This window comes from Notechis scutatus, chromosome Z, assembly GCF_049901735.1.
Source record: "Notechis scutatus isolate UNSWTSFEM ecotype Mainland chromosome Z, rNotScu1.2, whole genome shotgun sequence".
Taxonomy (NCBI): domain Eukaryota; kingdom Metazoa; phylum Chordata; class Lepidosauria; order Squamata; family Elapidae; genus Notechis; species Notechis scutatus.
Window position 1 is genome coordinate 74,891,068 of NC_142025.1, and position 26,069 is coordinate 74,917,136.

General features: G+C 34.3%; 1 protein-coding gene across 2 annotated transcripts in view; it reads left to right on the forward strand.

Annotated features, from left to right (window-relative positions):
* CNTNAP2 (contactin associated protein 2) overlaps positions 1–26,069 on the forward strand; it is a 1,285,310-nt gene that overhangs the window by 1,200,700 nt on the left and 58,541 nt on the right. For both annotated transcript variants that reach the window (XM_087946425.1, XM_087946426.1), the window contains 2 exons: positions 22,801–23,046; positions 23,724–23,857. In XM_087946425.1, coding sequence (XP_087802551.1) covers positions 22,801–23,046; positions 23,724–23,857 — 380 coding nt within the window. The remainder of the gene's footprint in view (positions 1–22,800; positions 23,047–23,723; positions 23,858–26,069) is intronic.

Genomic DNA, 26,069 nt, shown 5'->3' on the forward strand with positions numbered 1-26,069 from the left:
ATGATAGTAAATGATTTCACTGGATTCAGATTTACAATTTTGTGCTATTCTAGCTAGTTTTGCAGAAGATGAAAACAACAGTGTTTTATCAACTTGTTTTGGATATTATACAAAATAGAAAATATAATGGATACACTAATAAGGATAAAAAATTGCTTGAGTTTTCATTGAAAGATTCAGACCCTCCAAATTATATATATAAGAAAGATAGTCAAAGGTAGGACAAGACTATAAGCAATTAGCAATATTGAGGGAACTCTCAGTTTAAAAAATTATGTTTACTGGTTAATTAAAATAATTGCTAATAAAAATTAATATTATAGCAATAGATGTGTTGTTATAGAAACAGCTTATTTGTAATACTATCATTTGGAATTCAGTGTTCCAAATTCTCAAGTACTTGAATTGCCCACGTGACCTATTATTGCCAGATTACATTAAAATCATGTCCCCATTGCCCTAGATGCAATGATTTAATTTAATTTAATTTAATTTATTCAGTTTCAACACCATCCATACTGATTCTAGATGGTGTACAATAAATCCAAACAATATACCAAGTGCAATGGATAAAATATAATAACAAAAGGAAAAATAAGAAAAAAGAGAACAGATGGTAAGTCCAACAACAACAAAAAACATTCACATCCTGAAATATCCAACAGGTCCCAACCATCCCACCCCAAAGTCCAGGAAAGCATCCCACTCTTCAGTGTTTTCCAGAAAGCTATTAGGGTGAGAACTACATGGATAAAAAATGGTATCTGATCCTGTGACAGATTAAGAAGACCAATTATTGCTTTTTTCTAGAGTTTAAGCCATTTTCTGTATTGATTATTGATTCCATTTTCTAAGGCTAAGGATTACAAAGTATTTTGATCATTGGTTTAACCAGAGGGGGAAAAAGAGATAATGGGTGGAAGCTTGTCAAGGAGAGGCTAGAAATAAGGAGCCTAGAAATAAGGAGAACTTTTCTGGGAAGAATAGCTTGCCTCCCACAGTTCTGGGTGCTCCATCACTGGAAGTTTTCAAAAATAGACTGGACAACCATTTGACTGGGGTGGTATAAGTTTCCTGTCTTGAGCAGAGGGTTGGTGTAGAAGATTCAAGAGGTCCCTTCCATCCCTATGATTCTTGTACTATTATCAATAATCCGTTACCTTTTATAAATATAAATTGAGAATTATTATAGAGAGAAATTAAATGGTACAAATGATTGTTTTTGCAATAAATTACTACAATTAGGAACAGAAAACAGAACAGAACAGAATAGAATAGAATATTCTTCCTTGGCCAAGTGTGATTGAACCAGTGGTGGGATTCAAATAATTTTACTACCGGTTCTGTGGGTATGGTTGCTGGACGTAGCTTGGTGGGCGTGGCAGGGGAAGGATACCGCAAAATCTCTATTCCCTCCCCACCCCACTAACTTGTTTTTCAGTTCCATTCTCCTTTGCAGAGAACAAAAGAAGACCCAGCCAATCAGCTGGGACTTGGGAGGCAGATAATAAATGGGGGCGGGCCAGTCAGAGGTGCTATTTGCCAGTTCTCTGAACTACTCAAATTTCCACTACCAGTTCTCCAGAACTGGTCAGAACCTGCCGAATACCACCTCTGGATTGGACACACAAGGAATTTGTCTCTGGTACATACTCAGTGTATATACAAACAACGAAATAAGATAAGGTAAGATACCAATAATAGAAGATAATAGGAAAGATGAGAAGGATAATAATAATACAACCCTACTACATGGGCAAATATCTTTAGACATAAGTCAGTACTATGAGAATTAGATGTTGATTAATGGCATGAGGAAAAAAACTTTCTTTGTGTCTAGTTGTTTTGGCATGCAATGCTCTTTGGCATGTGTTCTAAGGGGAAGAGTTGAAACAGTTTATGCCCAGGATGTGAGGGGTCTGTAGCTATTTTCTCAGCCCTTCTTCTGGCTTGTGCAGTATACAGGTCTCAACCAATGACTGTTGTATTATCTGCAAACTTCAGTTTAACAGAGGGATCCTTCAAGATGCAATCATTGATATACAGAGAAAAGACTAATGGAGAGAGTACACAATTATGGATTTTATGTCTGTTACAGTTTTAAGTGTGCTCTAGATAGCTCTGGCTGCACCACAGGGCCAATTGTTTAACCTCCCGTCTATATGCAGACTCATAACATCAATGGAACAGCTCACCTCCCAGAATTATAAGTGCTCTATCACTGGAGAAAACATTGGACAACTATTTGTCTGGGATGATATAAAGTCTTGCCTTGGACAGGAGGTTGGACTAGAAAACCACCAATGTCCCCTCCAGGGCTATGATTCTACTCTATTCTACTCTAAAAACATAAGGAAAGATAAGATTGAGGGATAACGACTTTGAATAGCTTTTTTTTTAATGTTTGTGAAATAATACAATTTACAGTACAATGATCTCCTCTAACATTGAAACTGCTATATGTCCATAATAAGGCACATTACTATATGGCACTTAAATCATTGCAAACATACATTGTTACCTATTAAGTGTCACTTAGCAACATGGTCTTTCAAATTGATGCTATCATCATATTTCCCCAAAGTGAATGGATGGGAAAAGATTACAAAATGTTTCCCCAAATTATCCAATTGAGTGAGAAAAAAGTCCCCTGAAAATATGAACTCACAGAATTTTATTTTCCTGTGTACAATGTCTGCCCTGGTCTTCAATAGCAGTTAATTTGGATTCTTCAAGAAAATTATGGCAGGACCAATGTCAGGTAGCAATCATTCAGCAACAAAATTACTGAATCAGAATTGAATCAAGTTAATCTTAAAACAAGGAAGGTAAGACCTTCAAGAATATAGTAAATTCTAGGGGTGGAGCCAGCTGTCAGGGAGAGGGGACATGTGAGTGAGAGACTCTGCAGAGCACAACCCTGTACCTCCATTTGCAGGACTCTTTGGAGACAAAGGGAAATTTGTAGAGTCTTCCAAAAATGTGGGGGTTCCGAAGACCCTACATGGGCAGTGGTTCATATCAGAGATTGGAAGATAACCTGGAATAAGCGGATGGAGAAGGATGACCAGCAATGGCCATCCATGAAGACTCACAGCAGGACACATTAGCAGTGATATAGCGGAATGACGGTGTAATCAGAACTGATGATTTTGACAACCAACCTCAAAGTGAATAAAGTGAAAAGATCGGAGCCCAGAAGGAGAGTTAACAAGTGAAGCCTGGCAGATTGAGTCAGCCCTAGCTAGCAGCGAATGGAGCAGCAAGATAAATTGCGAGCGGAAAGTTCAGAAGAAAGATAGAGATGCCAAAGAAATAGAGTACTGGATAAAGGAATGGTGAGAAGATTTGGAGAAATATATATTTGGAAAGCTGATAATTGTAAGAGATTTGATTGGATCTTTTTCTTTTGAACTGAAAATTGAGATTACTTGAATTGTGAGACTTTGGATTTAATATGAGTGGTGCAGAGATAGTGACACAGCAAATTTAAGAACAGACAAAGAGTCATTGTGGTGGTGCTTGAGAGACCTCTACTGGCCACTGAGAAGGAAGAAGATTGGATTAGATTTGGAGTAACATATTTGGAGAGCTGATAATTGAAAAGACTTGATTGGACTTTCTCTTTTTTTTCTTTCTTTTTTGAACTGAGAACAGACTATTGAATTGAGAAACTTTGGATTAAAATGGATGGTATAGAGACAGTGACACAGCATATTTAAGCAGATAAAGAGACATTGTGGTGGTGTTTGAGAGACATCTGCTGGCCAATGAGAAGAAAGAATATCGGATGGAAACTAAAAAGTAACAAAAAGTAACAGAATATATTGGGGCATTCTTTTTTACTTTTAGAGTTATACATTTGACACTAAGACCTCTGATATTTGAGGGTGACATTAATTTTGTTTCTAGATTTAGATATTTGATACTAAGGTTTCTGATACTTGAAATTGATAATGTTGTATTATATGGGTATATGTTGTGGCTCCGATTCCCGAGCCTATGCTGTCAGAGAAAGAGGACCTGGAAGATGAGGAGGAGGAACTGGGAATGCCTTCCTCCCCAGGACCTTCCTCCCTGATAAGGCTGTGGACTGCCTTGTGATTTTCTGTGAGCAAAACTTTATCAGTTCGGACTTGGCAGGCAGGACATGTGGGAATGCCAAGGATATTATCAGTTCCAAAGAATTAACTCTGTGAAGTCTGAGCCAGCTTGCCTGCCTGTGTTGGTGTGAGTTTGTACTCTTTCATATTTTGGGAAAGAGGAAAGGCGAGACAGAACAGGTATATATCATTTTATATTTGTTTCTAGATTTATACATTTGCTATTAAGGTTTCTAATACTTGATACTATGATAGTATTATATGTTTATTTATTTATTTATTTGATTTGTCAATTGCTTACAAGATAATAGGTATAAGTATAAACATAGTTATGAATACATGAAATGGATACATATAAGAAAAATAAAAAGAAACATTAGGACAGGGACGGTAGGCACGTTGGTGTGCTTATGCACACCCCCTACAGACCTCTTAGGAAAGGGGTGAAGTCAATAGTAGACAGTCTAAGGTTAAAGTTTTTGGGGTTTGGGGAAGAAACCACAGAGTCAGGTAGAATATTCCAGACATTGACCACTCTGTTGCTGAAGTCGTATTTCCTGCAATCAAGTTTGGTGTGGTTAATTTTGAGTTTGTATCTATTGTGTGCTCTTGTATGCTTATGGTTGAAGCTGAAGTATTCATTGACAGGTAGTACATTGCAATGTATGATTTTATATACTATATTTAGATCGGACCGAAGGCGGCATGGTTCTAGGTTTTCTAGGTCTAGAATTTCACATTATATCACATTAGTATATATTATGTATCATTACTCAACTTTGCTAATATATTTATTATTTAACTTTGTTAATATATTCATATCTATATTTATATTAATTAATATATTGTTGATATACTATTGATATCATTGTTATTTTACTTTGATTAAAAATTAATTTTTGGAATAAGAGCTATATAGTAGCAACATAATAATATAAATTTATTAGTATATTATTAGTATAATATAATTTCATGGATAGTATTGACTTTAACAACTGATAAACTGAGATTATTGAGAAACTAATAAGTGTTTAAGTAACTATTAAGTAATTATTGATTATAGATTACTGAATTATAGATTATTGAATATTGGGGAGGATGAGTAGAAGCCTATTATTACTATCACTAAAAAATTGATACAAGACAAGGCGTGATAACTGAGGTTATCTTTATCCTCTTTATTACTGATTTAAAATAGAAGGAAGATATATTTTGTGTTATATAAAACAAAGGGAAAGTGAAGGTTTATAGAAGTGGAGGGTTATTTTATTTGTATTTGTATGTTTTGTGAAAACTTAAATAAAACTTTTATTTAAAAAAAGAAGTGGAGGGTTTAAGAAGGGAAGAAAAGAATTGGGAGTGGTGGATTAAAAGTAATATTGTGACAAGGCTGTTAAAAATGACTAGCACCACCAATCTGACTAAGATAGGAACAGGGAAAAAACGGTGACAATGGCGATAATGGCAAGTTCCTCCACACACAGATCCATTGATGAAATGCTGCCAAGAGAAAGATCAAATTCCGTAAAAGACCTACAAGGCCTAATGTTGAGTATGCAAGAAATGATGTTGAAAAATCATGAAGATATGAAAAAAGAGATAGGGGCCGTGAGTACTGAATTAAAAGGGGAAAAAAACAATGGATGAAAAATTTGAATTTTTTCAACAAGAGGTGTGAAAAAATCAACAGAAACTAGTTGAAATAGAGACAAGGATGGAGAAGGAGGAAAAAAGGGTTAACAACCTAGCTGGAAAATTGGTACAAGCAAACAAAGAACTAGAAACAACAGTAATCTTTTTAGAGGCAGGAAAAGCAGCTGACTACTTAGGTTTCAAAACATGAAGGAAGAAAAGGAGGAAAACCTACTGGACGTGATGGCATATATGATTGTGAAAGCATGGAGACAGAAAAAGAAGAAATGCTGACAGTTGGATGAACTGAAAAGGGTGCAGATGAACTATGCAAGGAGGCACAATCTACCAAGAAAAGTGCATGTCCAACTGATCAAAAAGTCAATTCGTGATGAAATACTGCACAGAACAAGAGATGACCCAATAGAGTATGGCAGAAAACAAATTGTTGTCTTGAAACAAGTATCGAGGAGGATAAGAGATCTAAGAAGACCCTATCACTTTTTAATGACATAATTGATAAAATATAATATGAACTTTTGATGGTTGACACTGGAAGGAATTATGGTCACCTGGAGAAGAAAAAATACCAACTAGACACAGTTGATAAAGCAGAAGAATTTTATGACCAACAATTCACCAAGAAAGAACTGCTTGGAAGAAGCAGTTGAAGAAAAAGAAACAACGGAAGAAAGAGAAATTGAAACAACAGACATAGAAGGAAGTTCACTAAATATTAAAGTTAAACATTATTAAAGACGAGGAAAAATGGAAGAATATGAAAGAAAGGATAAAGAGCCTAAAGAACGACAAGAAGTACCAGATAAAGAAATAGAGAAGAGAAGAGAAAGATGTGAGATGATATCGATGAACATTAATGGTATAAACTCTCAGGTGAAAAGAAAAAAAAACTTTAATAATTTACAACGTTTAAATGCAGATATAATAGCTCTACAAGAAGTACACATAAAAGAAAAACAAAAATACCTGTTAGATAATAAAAAGTTAGAGAAAATTTTTTCATCCTTAGATGAGCAAAAGAAAAGAGGTGTGGTATTATTTATAAAAGATTGGATCTCAGCTAAATAAATTTTTAGAGATAAAAAAGGTAGGATATTGATGGTGGAGATTGAATTAGAAAATAGAAAGATATTAGTGGTTGAAATTTATGTACCAAATGGATCACAGGAACGTTTTCCCCAAAAATTACATAATAAAATTAAAGATATGCAAAATGAGGAAATTTGTCTTTTAGGTGATTTTAATGCGATTATTGACAAAACATTGGATTGTAAAAGTGATAATATAAGAAAAGGGAAGAAAAGAACACTACCCAAAGTTTTCCATGATTTGGTTAAAGAAGTTAAGATTCACGATGCCTGGAAAGAAAGACATCCAAGGAAAAAGCAATTTACTTTTTATTCTAATAGACATCAGTCCTGGCCGAGATTAGACATGGTAAGGATGTCAAAAAAAAACAACTCATCTCAGAAATAACAGAAATTGAAATAGAGACAAATTTATGGGTGGATCAGTTATATTAGATTTAGTTGGAAGGGCCAAAGAAAACCCCCAAAATGGATGTTGCAAAGGTCAATCTTAAGAGGACTTTAGGTACAAATTGGAGAAAGAATTGAAGTTCTTTTTTTAAAGAAAATAAGGAAGAGGATACATCTCCACAAAATACTTGGGACACAGCAAAAGCATTTATGAGAAGGGTGGCAATAACATATATGGCGAAAAAGAACAAAGAGAAAAAGCAACGATGAAGAACATTAGAAGGAGAATATAGAGGATTGGAGAAGAATTTGCAGGAAGAACCCCCCAAGAAAGAAATATAATTACAAATGGATCTAATAAAACATAAAATAAATTTACTCGAGAAAGAAGAACTAGCACAACAACTGAAAATGACAAAACAAAATCTGTTTGAGAATGCCAACAAGCCAGGATGATGGCTGGCCTATAAACTGAAAAAGCAAAGAGAAAAGAGGTGGATTACTAAATTACAAAATGAGCAGGGGCAGCTATGTTATCAAGAAGAGGAAGAAAGGAATATAACCCAAAAATTTTATGAGAAATTATACAATAAAGATTATTCAATAGAAGAAAAAGTGATAAGATGCTTAAAGAAAGCAGAACTCCCAAAAATTTCAGAAGAAAATAAAAATATGTTAAATGAAGAAATAAGATTAGAAGAAGTAATATGGGTGATAAATAAACAAAAAGATAGCAAGTCGCCAGGGCCAGATGGGCTCCCAGCGGAATTATATAAGAACCAACAAGATATATTAAGTAATAGATTACTTAAAATATTTAATGTGGTCTTAGATGAGGCAAAAGTCCCACAATCCTGGAACGAAGCAACAATTACAATTATTCCTAAAGAAAATAATGTTCAGACAAATATTAGAAACTACAGACCAGTATCCCTGCTAAATGTGGACTATAAAATTTTCATAACAATAATAGCCGACAGCCTTAAAAGAATCTTAACTGAATTTATTCATACAGGTCAGAATGGATTTCTTCCACATAGACAACTTTAAAATAATATAAGGACAATTTTGGACATATTAGAATATTATGAGGAACATAGTGGTGACCAGGTGGCATTATTGTTTCTAGATGCCCAAAAGGCATTTGATAAGGTAAAATGGAACTTTATTCTGCAACAAATTAAATATATGAATTTCAGACAAAAAAATTTAAATGTGATTTTGGCAATATATAATAATCAAGAAGCCAAAATATTAATGAACGGGAAAACAACTAACACCATTTTTGTTTATTTTGACATTAGAAGTATTAACAAGAACAATTAGAAATGAAACAAAAATAAAAGGATTAAAAATTAATAAAGAAGTGTTTAAATTACAAGCCTTCGCAGACGATTTAATATTTATTTTAGAAGATCCACAAGATTCGGGACTAAAATTTATAGAAAATTTAGTGGAATTCAGAGAAGTTGCAGGGCTGAAAATTAATAGGGAAAAAACAAAAATAATTACAAAAAGTATGACAATTAAACAAAAAGAAGCACTGACCAAGATAATGGGCATCCAGATAACAAACAAAGTAAAATATTTGGGGATTATGGTTTCTACGAGATGCATAACAATTAAATATGACAATCACACTCCACTAATTAAACATATAACAGAAGATTTGGAAAAATGGGGTAAATTAAGATTATCCTTCATGGGCAGAATAGCAATTATAAAAATGAATATACTACCAAAATTATTGTTTCTTTTCCAAAACGTCCCCATAAAAATAGAAAAAAAATTATTTGATGATTTGGATAAATAAACACTGAAATTTATATGGCAAAAGAAAAATAATCTAGAATTAAATTAAAACTACTGCAAGATGCCAAAGAAAGAGATGGATTTAACTTGCCTGATTGGGAAATTTATTGTAGGGTTGCAGCTCTCACATGGGTAAAGGATTGGATAAACCTTAAGAATAGAAGAATGTTAGCTTTAGAAGGCCACAATCTACAGGCAGAATGGCATACTTTTTTATGACAGGATAGGCAAGAGGTCCATAGATACTTTCAAAGACATAAGATTACACAGGCTTTGTTATTGGCATGGAATAAAACTAGACAACAAATATATGTAGAAACACCAATATGGCTATCTACACTGGAAGCTCTGATGTATCCATATTTGCTTCATCAAGGGAAAATTATTACTTATGAGGATATCTTAAATGAGACAGGAGAATTAAAACCAAGGTAAGAATTGAAAGAGCAAGGAGTAGATTTAAAATGGTGGGCTTACCTACAAGTCCAATCAAGTTATAGGAAAGACATGAAAGATCAGGGAATTAGCAGACAAAAAATGCAATTAGATGAAATATTATTGGGAACAGATGATAAATTGATAAGGAAAATTTATAGAGTGCTATTGGAATGTAAATTAGAGAAAGAAAAAGTAAAAGAAACGATGTTGGCATGGATGAAAGATATTGGGGATGGTATTAATTTGGACAAATGGCAAATTCAATGGGAAAGAAATAAAAAAATAACATTGGCCGCATCGTATAAAAAAATTTATACAAAATGTTTTATAGATGGCACATTCCTCCAACAAAACTGGCTAAAATGTACCCAAACTTATCCCTTATTTGTTGGAAACGCTCCCAGGAAAATGGATTGTACTATCATGTATAGTGGACTTGTAGGAAAGCCCAAAATTTCTGGCATGAAATCCAGAGCTGGTTAGAAGAAGTGTGGGAAACCAAAACTGAATACAAACTGGATTTTTTCTTTTTCTTTTTTTTGTAAATTTTATTTCAGTTTTCACAAAGAGAAAAAAAATACAAATAAAACATCTTTTTTGAAAGTAGCGTAATCCCGGGTTACATTTCTTCGTACAGACACAAATTCAGGTTCATGCTCATTTTTATATTCTATTCCGTATCTTATTACTATTTTACATTTTCTGCATAGCTTCTCCCCTCTTTTAATTTTCTCAATTTTATTTTAATTATCTCATCTCAATTCAAATCATTGTATTTATATTTTTTATCTGTCCTGTTTCAATTATCTATTATCTTTTCTCATTAAACAAAATTTCTCCTGTAGTTACTGATTGGAGTATGACACCTTTATATCTTTTCCCTAAAGTTGTAACATTCAATATAATACATAACTTCCATTCGGATGCTGCTTGGTACATTCTTAAAATACACACTGTATTCTTTAAAAAAGAAAAAATATATAAATGTATATAATTAAAACAACATTCCATTCCAATTCAATTCTATCATTAATATTAATATTCATTAAAGTCTTAACATCTTTAACATTACTTTTCAATTAAATATCATACTTCTATGGGAACAATTATAAGCTTTCCATAGTTAATTCCCCCCCTTCACTTATATTTTATAAAACATTAACTAATTCAAATGTTCCCGTTCCTTCCTAATTCAATTTTCTCATTTATTTTATTTCACTTATTTTATTCACAAACATTTCACTAAATTACACTAACTATTTTATCCCTCATTTTAATCATACGTTGTTTCCAATTTTCTAAAGTTATTTCTATTACTAATATAACAATACAATCTTATGTACATTTACAGAATCCCTTTTTCAGTTAGATTTTCACCCATTATCTCTAAATAGGTCCTGTTTCTCTATATCTTGCTCTGGTCCTTTGTAACTTCTTTTCCTTTACTTCTTCTCTCTCTTCTTCTTTCTCCCCTTTTTACCCCGTCTCTCTACCTCTATTTCTCTCTTCTGTATTCCCCTTTTCTGTTGCTTCCCAGTATTATACTTATTTTTTGAATTATTTTTCTTTTCTTTGGTTGTTTTTTTAAGTCTTAAATTCTCCATTCTCTTTCCCCCCTTTCCTTTTTCTTCCCCACATAGAATTACTTGTTCATTAAAGATGGCTTCTTCTTTGTCCCAGTCTTCTTGTTTTGCAGTCTTGTTGTTTCTCATAGTTCCAAATCTCCATTTCTAAGAATTGAAAAAGAAGCCAAAAGAACCCTTCCCTTCTTGTGCATCTTCTTTGTACTTTTTAAGTTCCATTTTCAATTCATCCAGAAGTGGTGCCATTGTATAAATTTTTAAACAACCACCCGATTGATTTTAGTCATTCAAATATAATAACCAAGAATCCAAAGATCACCAAATAATCCAAATACACGCAAGCTGTTTCTTTTTGCTCTTTTTTCACTTTCTCTTCCTGGGGTTACTATTTAGTTGCAAAGTTTCAGTTAAAATATATCTTTTAGAAGTCTTGTTGAAGTTTTACTGTAGATTCTTTTTAATTCCAGGCAGTCTCCTCCCTCTTCCAGATCCTGCCCTTATTCTTTTCTCTCCCTTCCTGCTTATGAAAAAGAAAATTTGTAATGTCCAGAAATCTTTATTATCCCTTTGGCATTTTGTATTATTTTCAGCTTAATTGCCTATTGATGTCAAAGCGGATTTTTCCGATTTCTTATTTAAGTCTCTTAGTTGTCAGTATAGGGAAGGAGAGAGAAGAAGAAAAAAAGCCAAACCTTTCCCTTTTCACTTTCCTTCGCTGCTTCCGACTCTTCTTTGGGAGCGATGTTATTTTTTGTAAGTTTAAATTCCAGGGTACCTTAGTTGTTGCTTTTACAATTTAACCCGGTCAGCCAAAACTTTCACTTCTTATCTTCCTCCTGCACATTCTTTTCCGGTCGAGTTCTCCTTTGTGGTGGCCATTTCTGACCACCGCTACAACCGGCTTCGGGATTTTTTCTTATTGGGAATTAATATAGAGAGATATTATAAAGATATCATATATCTAATAATACATGTAATTACAGTTGCAAGACTAGTTTATGCCCAAAAATGGAAACTTAAGGAAATTCCAAATGAAATAGAGATAATTAAAAGATATGGACATGCACAGAAATGGAAAAATTGATGCAACAACTAAAAAATAAAGATGAATCTGAATATCATAAAGTATGGGAAAAGTTTTACCATTGGTTGGAAAAAAGGAAGGACTCAAAATGTAAATGAAAATAAGATAAGGATGTTAAAATGATAGATTAGGATTATTAAAATGATTGATGTTGATGTATATATAGTATATTATGTATATAGTATGTAAATATGTATTATTCACCATATGAATTAGCTATGTAAGACAACTAGGTGTGTCAGGATGATTACACCACATTCACTGTTTTAAATGTTTCTTTTTTGTGTATGTTAATAAAATTTATTTTTTTTAAAAGAATATAGTAAATGTTAAACTGTGGACTCTTTCTTCCAATAAGAGTTCAGATTTGCTCAAATCTTTTGGTGACTGCTGAGCATCAAAGGAAGGCAGAATCCTCACATGAAATCCTCAGATCTAAATGAAAATGAAAATATTCCCAGACACTTATGACAAGCACATAGGCAAACTCTGAAATTAGGCTCTTGGGCTGCATTCTGCAGTGTAGCAGTTAGGTATCCTGCTGCTGTCTTAATTAGCACCACTAAATTGATATCTTGTGCATACACATGGCATTACTAGCCTTGTAATACATTTAACATTAAGACCAATTCCCCCAAAGCAACTTGGAAACTAGTCATTAATCATTTACCTCTCTGAACTGATAGAACAAAATTGACTCATGCTGAGCAGCCTGAATTGATGAAATCCATCATCACTCTGTGTGTGTGTTTGTATGTCTTTATCATCATCATCATCATCATCATCATCATCATCATCATCATCATCATCATTTTAATTAGTGTATCTATTATTGAACCAAAGATCAGTAGGAAGGTAGGTTCAGCCACTAAATATTGTTTTTCCTGTTGGCCAAATTGTCTCTAAAGAGATTTGAAACTCTAATACTGAGAATAATAGCTTTCTATTATCCTCAGTATTTATAAAACTGGGATAAGAGTCAAAAGAAAGGAGAGGAACTAGGTTGCCTGAAGATATGCAAACAATAGGATTCTTTTCCAGCCTTTCTGTCTGCAATGGATTTAGAATAGGTGTAGAAAGCCTAGAATTTATATTGATGAGTAGTAATTAAATTAGCCAGATTTATCATTTTGATTTTACCTAGGATTCTTTGAATATGATTTGAATTGATTTTAATAAATCTAGACAGTTTGAGAAGGATTCAATGAATAAGAAATCTCGAGAAAAACAACCGCAAAAACTTGGAAAACTTTGAAAAGTGTGGTTATAAAAACCCAGTCTAGCTCAAAGATACCAGCATAGCTGCACAAAGAACTGTCTGATCAACTGAAAAACAAAAGGGATAAGTATAAAAAGTGGAAAGAGGGACACATAACTAAGTCAGAATATCAGCAAATAACCCAAGCCTGCAAAGATTCTTTTTCTGTTCAAAGCCAGTGGAAGCTATAAAGCCAAATAAAAGCTGATCAACTCTTCTTTCCACAGAGTGACTAAGATGTTTGTGTACAATAATACTGCTTCAATTTGTCAGTGTTTAATCATGTTACACAATGTGTAACACCCATTCCTTCATATAACTAACATACATATTTCAGAGAAGAGCCTTAGCTGGAGTCAGCTTTCCAAACGGGTATAAATATATTGCATATTATACTCCCATTGGTAAACAGATGCCAGTCTTTGCCCTATGCTGATTCTTGGAACAGATCTATTTCCCAACTGCAGTTTAACAGATTGGTTGAACTACATTCTAGGCCAGGGATGTCAAACTGGTGGTACACAGGCCGGATTCATCACATGCAGGTCATGCCCACCCCAGCTCCAAGAAGGAAAAAAACATTATGAAATGTCACATGACAGCAATGTGATGTTGCAAGTTTGACACCCATGTTCTAGGCAGATTCAGATATTTATACACATCAAATTGTACAAACATATTTGTAATACTTCATAGACCTTTATTTATTTATTAATTTTTGTCAATTGCTTACAAAATAATAGGTATAAGTAAAAACATAGTTATGAATACATGGATGCATATAAGAAAAATAAAAATAAAAGAAACAATAGGACAGAGATGGTAGGCATGTTGATGCGCTTATGCATACCCCCTTTATATTTATATTTATAGAATGGTTTATTCAGATTTCCTGTGTTTAAAGCTTCTATATTATGAGGATACCACTTATATCAGCACAAAACATTAGGCATAAGAAGTTGATCTCATTTTTAAAATCTTCAATTCCTTCAATGTTTTACTTTAAAAGGGAACAGCATGTCTAGAAACCTGTTTCAGCTACATCTTTGATTTTCATTCCAGGAAGACAACATACTTCCCTGTATTGAATATTCGGCCTGCAGACTGCTAGTTCTGTTCCCTGAGAACGGAATCTCCTATCATCAACACTCACCATTTTTTTCCTAGGAAAGTTTGGGCTTCTTTACTTCCTCTCATAGGAGCAGTTGATGATGCACTAGGTGCGTTCGATGGTATCTCTTTTCTAGGTGTCTGAATGCTGTCTTGCTATGAAATTGATTGCTCAATTCCAGTAGGGCTGCACTGGAGCAGACTGGATTAGACAGCAGTAGGGCATTGTTTTTGGTTGCTGTTTTTTTTTTTTTTACATATTTCCATCTGTTTTCCTCTAAAGGTTCATATCTTTTAGAAGTTGTTTATTGCTTATTATGTTCAACTTGGATATAGCCTTCTTGCTCAGTTTGGAGTTTCTCATTTTGTAGTTTCAGAATGGTTAGTGGTGGGATTCAATTTTTTTTATTACCAGTTCTGTAGGCGTGGCTTGGTGGGCATGGCAGGAAAAGGATACTGTAAAATATCCAGTCAGAGGTGGTATTTGCTGGTTCTCTGAACTACTCAAAATTTCTGTTACTGGTTCTCCAGAACTGGTCAGAACATGCTGAATACCACCTCTGGGTTAGAATGTCCTCTAGATGGTTTACTTTTTCTTCCAGTAATTCAACTAGTTTACTTTTGGTACATGTGTAGTTTGAGTCTTCCATGGAATATATGCATGGAATATATTTTACAAATCACAGTAGTGTATGTTTCTGTTTCCATGACTATGTTTTTCTACTGGGATAGGAGTGCTTAACAAAGGAAAGGCTGTTTTTTCCCCACAAGGAGTGTTAACTTCTCAGGCTACTTTTTAGGAGATGCTTTGCTCTTAGCCCTCAACTTCATACCTTGAAAATTTTCTTTTTAGGAAATCTCTTTTTAGGAGATACTTTGCCCCAAATTCCTGCATTGATTTTTAAAAAATCATTCCTATCCTCCACTTCCTCCCTACCTTCTTGTGCTCCATGTTTGTCCCTCTCTTCTCTGCCTTTCCTCTCCTCCTTATTGCCTGCCACTGCTAGGAGTCCTAGGGGCCCCCTGCCTATTGGTTCTTGCCTATCTGGGTGTTTGGGATTAATGGAATTCTGGGGTCTCAGCTTGTTTCTGGCTATGGTGTTCTGTTGCCTTTGGGCAAGCTTGTCCTTTGCTCCACCACTGACCTTGCTGCCACTGCTGTGATGGTCCACTTCCTCCAGGCATGCTGGTCCTTTGCACAATCACCCTCGCTATCCCTGGTCGCCTGCTTCCAGCCATGATGGTTCGCCATGCTGGTCTGCCATGCTGCTTCTAGATGCTCTGCCTCCAGCTATTAGCTCTCAGTCACACTGGCCCCAGCGTCCAGTGTTCCATGCTCCTCAATTCACCTTAACCCACAAGTTTGTTGTTCTGCCTCTACCCTCTAGCCACCTCTTTTCTCAGTTGCCAGTTTGCAGGCTTCAGCCACCTCTTTTCCTGTGTTAGATTGTTTAGCTGGGCTCCTGGGCTGAATCTTTTATTCTCCTATAGCCTCAGCTGTCTCAATCTCAAGCTGCTGCTCTGGGTCTCTGGATAGTTGAAATTGGTGAGAGGGATCCTAGGTTGGACTGGACTAGGTGGATGGCCCTGAGTCAATGATTCTAAGAGTTGCTGGGTTCAGCTACAGGGTTGTATTAATAATTCGGCAAGCTATCTCTAAAGTAGGAAGATCATTTGCTGCGTTGCTGCTTTAGTGGTGCAGGTAGTTGTCTACCTTTTCTATTTTTCTGCTCTTCCTATCCATCCCTTGCTTTCCTTCTTAATTTAATTTGTCTCCTTGGGATCTGAAACTGCCTCCTCTGTTGCCACCATCATCTTAAAGTTATTTCAGCTTTTTATTCATTAAATAAATAAAAAATAAATACAAATTAAAGATATTTAAAATTTAAAAATATTTAAAAAATAAAGCTATTTATTTATTTAATAGTTGAAATGAACTACGGCAACTACACATTTAAGCTTATATAAAGCTATTGCTGAAAAAAGCAATATCTTTGCAATCAACTTTGAGTCTGGATAGGGTGGCACTTCCCCAAACAGATCCAATCTGCAACAGGGGTTCTTCTGGACTTCTGACTCCTGCTCAAGGAGCAGGTGGCAGGCACAGCTAGAAGAGCCTTTATAGAACTTTGTGTTTTGTGCCAGTTGCTGCCTTTCCTGGATCAGAATTCCCTATGCTCAATCGTTAAGTCCCTAATCATCTAACAGATGGATTATTGTAATGTGTTCTACATGGGGCTACCCTTGAAGAACATTCATAGGCTACAGCTTGTGCAGAGTGTGGCAGCGCGGGTAGTTTTGGGGGACCCAAGAATGCTGCATTGGTTGCCGCAAGCTACACTGGTTGCCGGTATGCTTCTTGGTGAAATTCAAGATGTTGGTGATCACCTTTAAAGCCCTTAATGACATGGATCCAGGTTACTTGAAGAACTGTCACACCCCACTGGGATTGGCTCATTCCACTCATGCTGGCAGAGGTGGCATGCTTCAGGTCTCATCAGCCCAATTATTCCAGTTGCTTGGGTCTTTTCTGCTGTTGCTCCTGCCCGCTGGAATATATTCCCCCGAGATGATAGGTGGGCTCCACTTTATTTAGAGTTACTTTATGGTAAAATGGGCAGCTAATAAATTTTATCAAGATGATAGATAGATAGATAGATAGATAGATAGATAGATAGAAGAGAGAGAGAGAGAGAGAGAGAGAGAGAGAGAGAGAGAGAGAGAGAGAGAGAGAGAGAGAGAGAGAGAGATGATAGACAGACAGATGATCTAAAGATAAATGTTTTTGCAGTTTTTGGACCCCAAACAGAAAAATAAATGTTTATTTCCAGTTGAAATAAATAATATTTTATTTCACTTGGATTCTTTCCTTAGCCCTTTCCCCATAATTTGATCCAGAAGAATTCTTTAGTTGATATATAACAATGAGAACAATTAAGCCTTACTGAATTTGTTGAAAATGAAACATTGAGTGCATTCAGTTAAGAATGCAACTAAACAACATAGAAGAAAAAATTAAAAGGTTTCAACAATGACAGATTGTGGTTTCCTATTTGTAACATTATTGTGTGCAATATTTACAATTGATATCTTATGCGAATATATATTCACTACAATTACTGCTTATCTTCTTTTACTGTTTACTATATAGTCTGTATTCACTCAATCCATTCATACCAATAATCCCAAATCATGTAATACTCTGATGATTCTTTATCACTGTCAACAGTGGTGTCCCCCAAGGCATTGTTCTAGGACCAACTCTCTTCATACTCTACATAAATGACCTCTGTGATCATATTAAGAGCAACTGTGTCCTCTTCGCTGATGATGTAAAGCTATTCAGCACCAGAGACAATACTGCTACCCTTCGAAAAGACCTCGACTATGTATCAGAATGGTCAAACAAATAGCAACTTCAAATCTCAACAAATAAATGTTCTGTCTTACATATTGGCAAAAAAAATCAGAACATAAAATACAGGCTGAATAGTCAAGACCTTGTTGATGATCCAAACTCTGTCAAGGATCTTGGAGTACTCATCTCAAGACCTAGGTGATAGAGCTCACTGTAACTACATAGCCAAAAAGGCATTAAGAGTTGTTAATCTAATCTTACGTACCTTTTTCTCTGGTAATATTACACTACTAACTAGACCATACAAAACATTTGCTAGACCAATACTCGAATACAGCTCATCAGTCTGGAACCCACATTACGTATCTGATATTAACACAGTTGAGAAAGTCCAGAAATATTTCACAAGAAGAGTTCTCCACTCCTCTACTCGTTGCAGAGTACCTTATGCCACCAGACTTGGAAATTCTAGACCTAGAAAACCTAGAACTACGCCGCCTTCGGTCTGATCTAAGTATAGTATATAAAATCATACATTGCAATGTCCTACCTGTCAATGAATACTTCAGCTTTAACCATAACAATACAAGAGCAAACAATAGATACAAACTCAAGGTTAATCGCACCAAACTTGATTGCAGGAAATACGACTTCAGCAACAGAGTGGTCAATGTCTGGAATACTCTACCTGACTCTGTGGTTTCTTCCCCAAACCCCAAAAACTTTAACCTTAGGCTGTCTACTATTGACCTCACCCCTTTCCTAAGAGGTCTGTAGGGGACGTGCATAAGTGCACCAACATGCCTACCGTCCCTGTCCTATTTATTTTATTTTCTTATATGTATCCATGTATTCATAACTATGTTTTTACTTATACCTATTATCTTGTAAGCAATTGACAAACCAAATAAAATAAACAAAATAAAATAAATAAATATTTTAGGCTGGGGTTGATTTACCCATTTCTGCACAACTCATTATCTTTTGAATTGTCAATTCCTCTGGTGGAGTGTAGGGCTGTTTCCAACATTGAACATAGGGCAATCTGCCTGCAGTCAGTATATGTAGTATTATGTATTTAACATTTTTTGCATATTTTTCCCTAAATATCCCTAATAAGTTAGTTCAATTTGTTCATTCATAATTTCTTCCAACCATTTTTTAATTCTCAGCCAGTATTTTTGAGATTTTGTGCAGGACCACCACATGTGGTAGTATGTACCGTCCTTTTTTTTTTTTTTTTTTTGCAGTTCCAACATATCGGGCTCATGTTGGGGTACATCTTTTGCCAGTCTCGAAGGGGGCAGATGCCATCTATAGAACATTTTAAAGTTATTTTCCTTATATGTTACCAATTTTTAATTTTATTATTCCTGTTCCAAAGACTCTCATTCTGTTAGACTAATATTATGACCAATGTTTCGGCTCCAGGCTATCATATTACCTTTGATTATTTCTTCCTCTAATTCTATATCCAATAAGTAATTATAACATTTAGTTATATTTTTTTGTCTGGGCCTAGTAAAATTTTATTTAATTGTTGTAGTTTCACGTTAATTCCATATTCTTTCATATCTTGTCTATACCTATTCTGCACTTGGAGATAAGCCCACCGATCAATTTGTAGCCCTTGTTCCTAGAGGTCCTGCCATGTTTTCAAATTTCCTTGTATATCTAACAAATCTTTATATTTTATCATCTTATTCATGTCCAAATTATTGGGGTGAATCATCGCTTCCATTGTTGATATCCAAATCGGAATCTTTATATAGTGTTTTTTTCCTAATTTTAATCCAATTACACAATAAGGAACCTCTGATTAAATGTCTATGAAAATGTTTCTGTTTAGTAGTCCCCGTAGCCCACAGGAAGGCATGCCAGCCCCTCTGTAGGTCATGGCCTTCTAATACTAATATTCTTTTATTGGTTAGATTCACCCATTCTTTCAACCATACCAAAGATGCTGCGCTATGGTATAGTTCCCAATTCGGGAGTCCCATACCACTTCTGCTTTTCATATCTTGTAGATTTATTCTAGTTTTTTTGCCCTGCCAGATAAATTTTGCAACAGTCCTGTTAAGTTCTACAAAATAATTTTTCTGTATTCTAATCAGTATTGTCTGAAATAGATATATAAATTTTGGCAAGATAGTCATTTTAATAGCAGCGATCCTCCCCAAGAGTTGCAGCTTAACCCATAATTCTACATCTTTTTTTACCTGTTGTAATATATTATATTAATATATAATATATGTATATTATATATATGTATATTATATATGTATATTATGTATATAATATATGTATATATGTATATTATATATGTAATATATAAATTATAGTTGTTCTCCATTAATGTCTTACAGTGTGCCATCAGCCATATACCTAAATATTTTATTTTCTTTGTCACTTTTCTAACTCTAATATCTGCTTTTCTGTTAAATTTTTAATTATTAATTTTGTTTTCTTTCTATTAATTTTAAGTCCTGCCACCATTCCAAATCATTCTAACTCATTAATTAGTTCTTGTCCTCCTCTATTGAATCTTCAATGAAAAAAATCATGTCATGTGCAAATGACTGTAGTTTATATTCTTCTTTCTTGATTTTCAATCCTTTTATTTCTGGGTTTTGTCTAATTCGTCTTAGTAATATTTCCAGAGATAGTATGAAGATCAGAGGTGATGGGGACACCCTGACTCCTTTCTCTATTTTTAATGTCTGGGTGTATTCCCATTTACCATAATGTTCACCTTTTGTGTGGAATAAATTGTAATTATAATATTTTCACATTTGGTGCCTAAATTTATATTATAAATTTGTTGGATCAGAAATTGCTAATTTAAATTATCAAATGCCTTCTGGACATCCAGGAATACAAGGGCTATTTGTTTCTCCGAGTGGGCTTTGTAATATTCCAGAATATCTAATACAATTCTTAAATTATTCCTAATTTGCCTGTTAGGGAGAAATCCGTTTTGATCCTTATGGATATATTCATTCAGAATTCTTTTTAGTCTAAAGTGACTGTTTTTCACACACATGACTATTATAAAATCTCCAAAGTCACATCATCAAAATTCAGATGCTTGGCAACTGACTCATACTGATGACAGTTGCAATGTCTTGGAATCATGTGATCACTTTTTGGGACCTTCTGACAAGCAATGGAGAAACCAGATTCATTTAACAACCATGTTACTAACTTAAAAACTACAGTGATTCATTTAACAACTGTGGCATGAAAGATCGTACAATGAGGCAAAACTCACTTAACAACTGTCTCACTTAGCAACAGAAATTTTGGGCTTTGTTGTGATCATAAGTTGAGAACTACTTGTATTTTCTTTAAGCAATAAGTTCCAGAAAGGACAGAAGGATGTTCAGGATACAAAATAAACCTCAATTATTTCTTCTACATCTTTTGTGTATTAGAGTGGTGCTCTTGAATTCAGCAATGGTTGACCTTGGTAGATTTACAAGATCTGTTTGCAAATTATTTCTTCTATCTTTTTTTGTTTGTTTTTCTGCCATTTTGTTGTTTTTTGAATCTTGAATCCAGAAATCTAGACCACAATTCTGTAGCTCAGGCCTGCAAACCACGGGAGTGTTTGCAGAATCTTTGTCAAAGTTATGTCCTCCATCTATATAGAATCACTTTTTTCACATTCTTACACTCTCCAAAAGTCTGGAATAAGGGACCAAATTTTGCCAGACTTACTACCCAAATCTCTTTTTTGCCACTTATGTATCTCTCTCCTTCTCTCCCTCTCCATGTCTCTGTCTCTGTCTCTGTCTGTCTCTCTGTCTCTCTGTCTGTCTCTTTCTCTCTCTCTCTCTCTCTCTAATTTCTTGAATAGTTTGAATAAATTTTATTGTTTCTGCTGTAGGAAGATAGCTATAAATTCACCATAGAGAGCTTTGAAAATAACTCTGCTTGTTTTACCAGACCTCTAACACTTTTTTTTCTAAAATGCTAGAATTCTGAAGAAGTCTCCTTAAAATGTGTATACTGCTCCTTTTACAATACCTTTACTTAGCATCAAGGATGGGATTCAAAAATCCCAGCAACCGGTTCGCTGCCCGGTTGCTGGGTGGGCGTAGCCATGGTGGGTGTGGCCTACTGGAATTTCCTGTTTCCAGATTCTGGTGCATTTTGCAACTTCTGGTTTTTCCAGGGGGGTAGTTTTTTTCCCTCCCAAGGGTCCAGAGGACTCCCTTGGGCTGCTGAGAGGGTAAAAACAACCTCCCCTGGGCTCTGGAGGCCATCTGGAAGCATTTCTGGACTTCCGGAAGGCCCATTTTTTCCCTTCCCAGAGCCTTGTCGCAGACCCTGCACTTACCTCCATTGAAAATGGGCCGTGTGGAGACTCCTGTGAAGGGCGGGGTGGGTAGGACCAGCTGGTCAGTTGAAATACTGGTTTGGTGAACCAGATGTAACTTTAGCATCCAGTTTACTCAAACCGGTCCAAACCAGTAGAATCCTACCTCTGCTTAGCATTTACCTTCGCATTTTTAACATTACCCTTTTCAACCTTACTAAAACATAGCAAATGAAGACTAGAGGCCACAGCTAATTTTATATATTTGTGTTATGCATGTATTGTAGATAAATTTTAAAATGTACAAATTGAAAGCCATTCAACATTATAACCCAGCCTCATAAAACATGGAGATGCTAATTTACTTTTAACAAATTGGGGACATTTTTTAAATGTCTGTTTACTCACCATCATATTAAACCAGGATATAATCTGCAAGTAAAATAGTTTATGATGAAAGAAAAGAGAAATATACCAATCTATTGTAATATAATGTATGAAGCTGTGAATCACATTTGCCCATGTTTTTAAAAGCAGCAGCTGTCATATACTTATCAGAATATGTCATTTTACTTAATATTCTATGTTTCTTCTTCCACCAGATGTTGGAGCTTTTTTTGAAGAAGGAATGTGGCTCCGGTATAATTTTTCATCTGTAGGAAATAATGTGAAGGATTCAGGGAGCAGAACTCTCTTGAGTTCCAAAGAATCAGAGAACTTTGTATCAGACCTCAATCTCAATAAAGAAGAAATCAGTTTTAGCTTCAGCACTAGCAAAGCTCCTTGTATCCTGCTCTACATCAGTTCTTATTCTCAGGACTACATGGCAGTCTTAGTGAATCCAGCTGGTAAGTTATTTGCCCTTTTTTCCTGCATATTTTACCTATCTAGCATACTACAAAAGAATTGATGCTACTTAAAATTGATATTTGAGAACATGTTTGTATATAGGACAGAAGCACCTAGGAGAGATACATAGTTACCCTTTGTTTACTGCTGAATTACACCATTGTCTCTGTGGGATGTAAAATATATCTTGGATTTCAACTCATTATAACAATCAGTAGGTGACAGTGCAATGCCAATCTGGCTTGATTTCACAAGCTAAGAAGGATTGGCCTTGCTAATCAGAAGCAAGACAACCTTCCAGCAATATTGAAAAATTCTAGAAAGGTTTTATTTTATTTTGTTTTATTTATTTATTTGTTTAATTTGTCAATCACTTACAAGATAATAGATATAAGTATAAACATGAGTAAGAATACAGGAAATAGGTACGAATAAATGGGGACAATAGGACAGGGACGGTAGGCACGATGGTACAAGTGGCATGTGGGATTACCATTCCTATAAGGCAGCCAAAAAACCCTGCATGGATGAAATTACCATGTTAAGTTCAGCATGCTTTAGGTTAACTTTACTTAATATTCTATAATGGTGAAAAGTATAAAATTTAAAAGTAAGATTCTAATGGAATAATCTAAGAATGAAATAAAAATTAATTATTTATTACTTCATTCTGTAGGAAATTTACAGGTTCGATACAAACTTGGAGGTGCTAAAGAACCATACAACATCAATGTAGATCACAGGAATGTGTCAAATGGACAGCCACACAGTGTGAATATCACGCGGGTAGGAAAAGACATTGTTTTCCAGGTAAATGCATAGCAATTACTTTATAAGGGATGAAGTTGAATAATAACATCACTGCTGGGTATTAAATATCCTAGGAAAAAGCAAATTTACAGACTAAATGGAGACAAAATGTAAATAAACCTTAAGCAATTGATGAATCTATTATATATGAAACATTCCATCTTTGAAATAGAGGATAAAGAACATTGATAATAGATTATTATTACTTATTTCCTATCATTTTTTTCATGCAAGAAAGAATTTGGCTTGTGTTTATAAGCATATCATAGTTCAATTGATTATCAAAGAAGGGATGAAAGATGTGGTTTATTTATTCTACAAGCCTTGGAAAAGTCCAGTTAAAATTTTGATTTGTACCAAATGTACAATGTACCATTGTTTTTAAAAAGCCTTAATATTTGACAATGAAATTTATGTAGAACTTAAAAGCAATTGTTTCATTTTGCTTTATTTTATATGATTAGCCCCACTCCTTCCTAGCCTGTTTCATGTTTTCTGAAAGCTAAATATGATTATTCCAACTGTGACCCTTGTCAGATTTTATTTAAAAGAAATATTATATTTACTATTCAATTATTTGTTAGATTTAAATCCCACCTTTCCTACAAGTATGTGACTGTGATACAGAATCATAATGTGCATTCAGTACTACCATAGTACTGAATTTCAAGTGATATGAAATTTACTACTTTTTATAGTAATAGCATATATTTAGACATTCTTGCAAAAGGAATTTCTAAATGTATATTCATTATGTTCATAAATATTTTTCTTAGATCATGTTTCTCTTTTTAAAAAAGTTATTAAATGCAACACCTTTTAAAATCTCAAACTATAATTAAATGTGTTTGTTTATTAACCATTTTACATCACTCAGAAGACTTTGAATGGTGTACAATAAAATTATTAATAGTAATTATCAATTACATGTCTCTGCAAGTTACACATCTATATAGCATTTTGTAATTTATAGTTCTGCTTTTAAAGTTTATTAGAAAAACTATACCAAGAATGGGAGCTGTGCAAATCTTTCCCTTCCATTGATTTACTCCTTGAGAGCCACAAGATGGCACCATATCATAGCTTCTAGAAAAATTTCTGCCAGCAAAAAATAACTTGTATATTTCCAAGCCCATCAATTACCTCCTGAGTGCATTTTCCCAGAAATGCTGGGTCTGGCAGCCATTTCGTATGGAGACAGTGTTTTTTTTTAACTGTGAGATCTATGAAATGCATATTAATCGTCCGTATACACGTTAGTAGTGATTGTGTTTCGTGGAAATTACTATTTCCTTTGCAAAAGATATCCATATTCCTGTAATAAAATTCACAGTGATATTCCTGTAAACCCAATGGAGAAATTTGCTTGCAGTATCATCCCAGTAGACTAAAATAAACCAACTCTGATAGTCTGTATAAAAATGTTTCTTTTTAATGATCTTGACCATCTGATAACATTTCTTTAAAAAAAACAGATTGGCTTAATAAACTGTTAATAGTATATCTCTGTCAAAGGATAAGAACACAGCTCCAAAATGCACTGAATCTTTAACGTTGTATTTTAAAGTTTTCTAGCCAAAGTAATAATTTGCATCCAACTTTCTTCTTTCTTTGGGCTGTTAGCCAATTTCAGCACTTGGCCAAGAATATCTGAATACTTATAGAACATATAAGCAAACTAAAAGGGCAGTTTAAACATCAGAAGATTGCGTTTATAACAGTATACCAAAATTTATTGGACTGTGAAATTTATACTCTTTTCTCTACAACTCCGTTTCTAGCTCTCTTACTCCCTAATTTCAAGTTACATTAAACTGATTTTATGTATTTCTATGTCTTGAATAATAGAAATAACAAATTATTCCAAAATAAATATGAGGTACTTTTCATTTTTTATTTTGTAATAAAGAAATCCAAATTCAACAAATCAAATTTGTTTAAAACAAGAAACTGAAACTGAATTTTAAACCTAGAATACTTTCTTTTTTTCTCTTAATCTCATTTCAATCTTATCAAAATTTGGTATCAAATTTACTATTTGGATCTGTGTCAAATCTGAATAAATTTCTTTTGCAATCTACCAGGAATGAGAGATTAAATGAATGCCTCTCACTTCATTTTCTCACTTAATGGATAATAGAAATTATTCTGCATCTTATAAAAAGACAGTTGTGTTAGTGTATGGTGACCGCTTATGAAAGCATATGCCTTT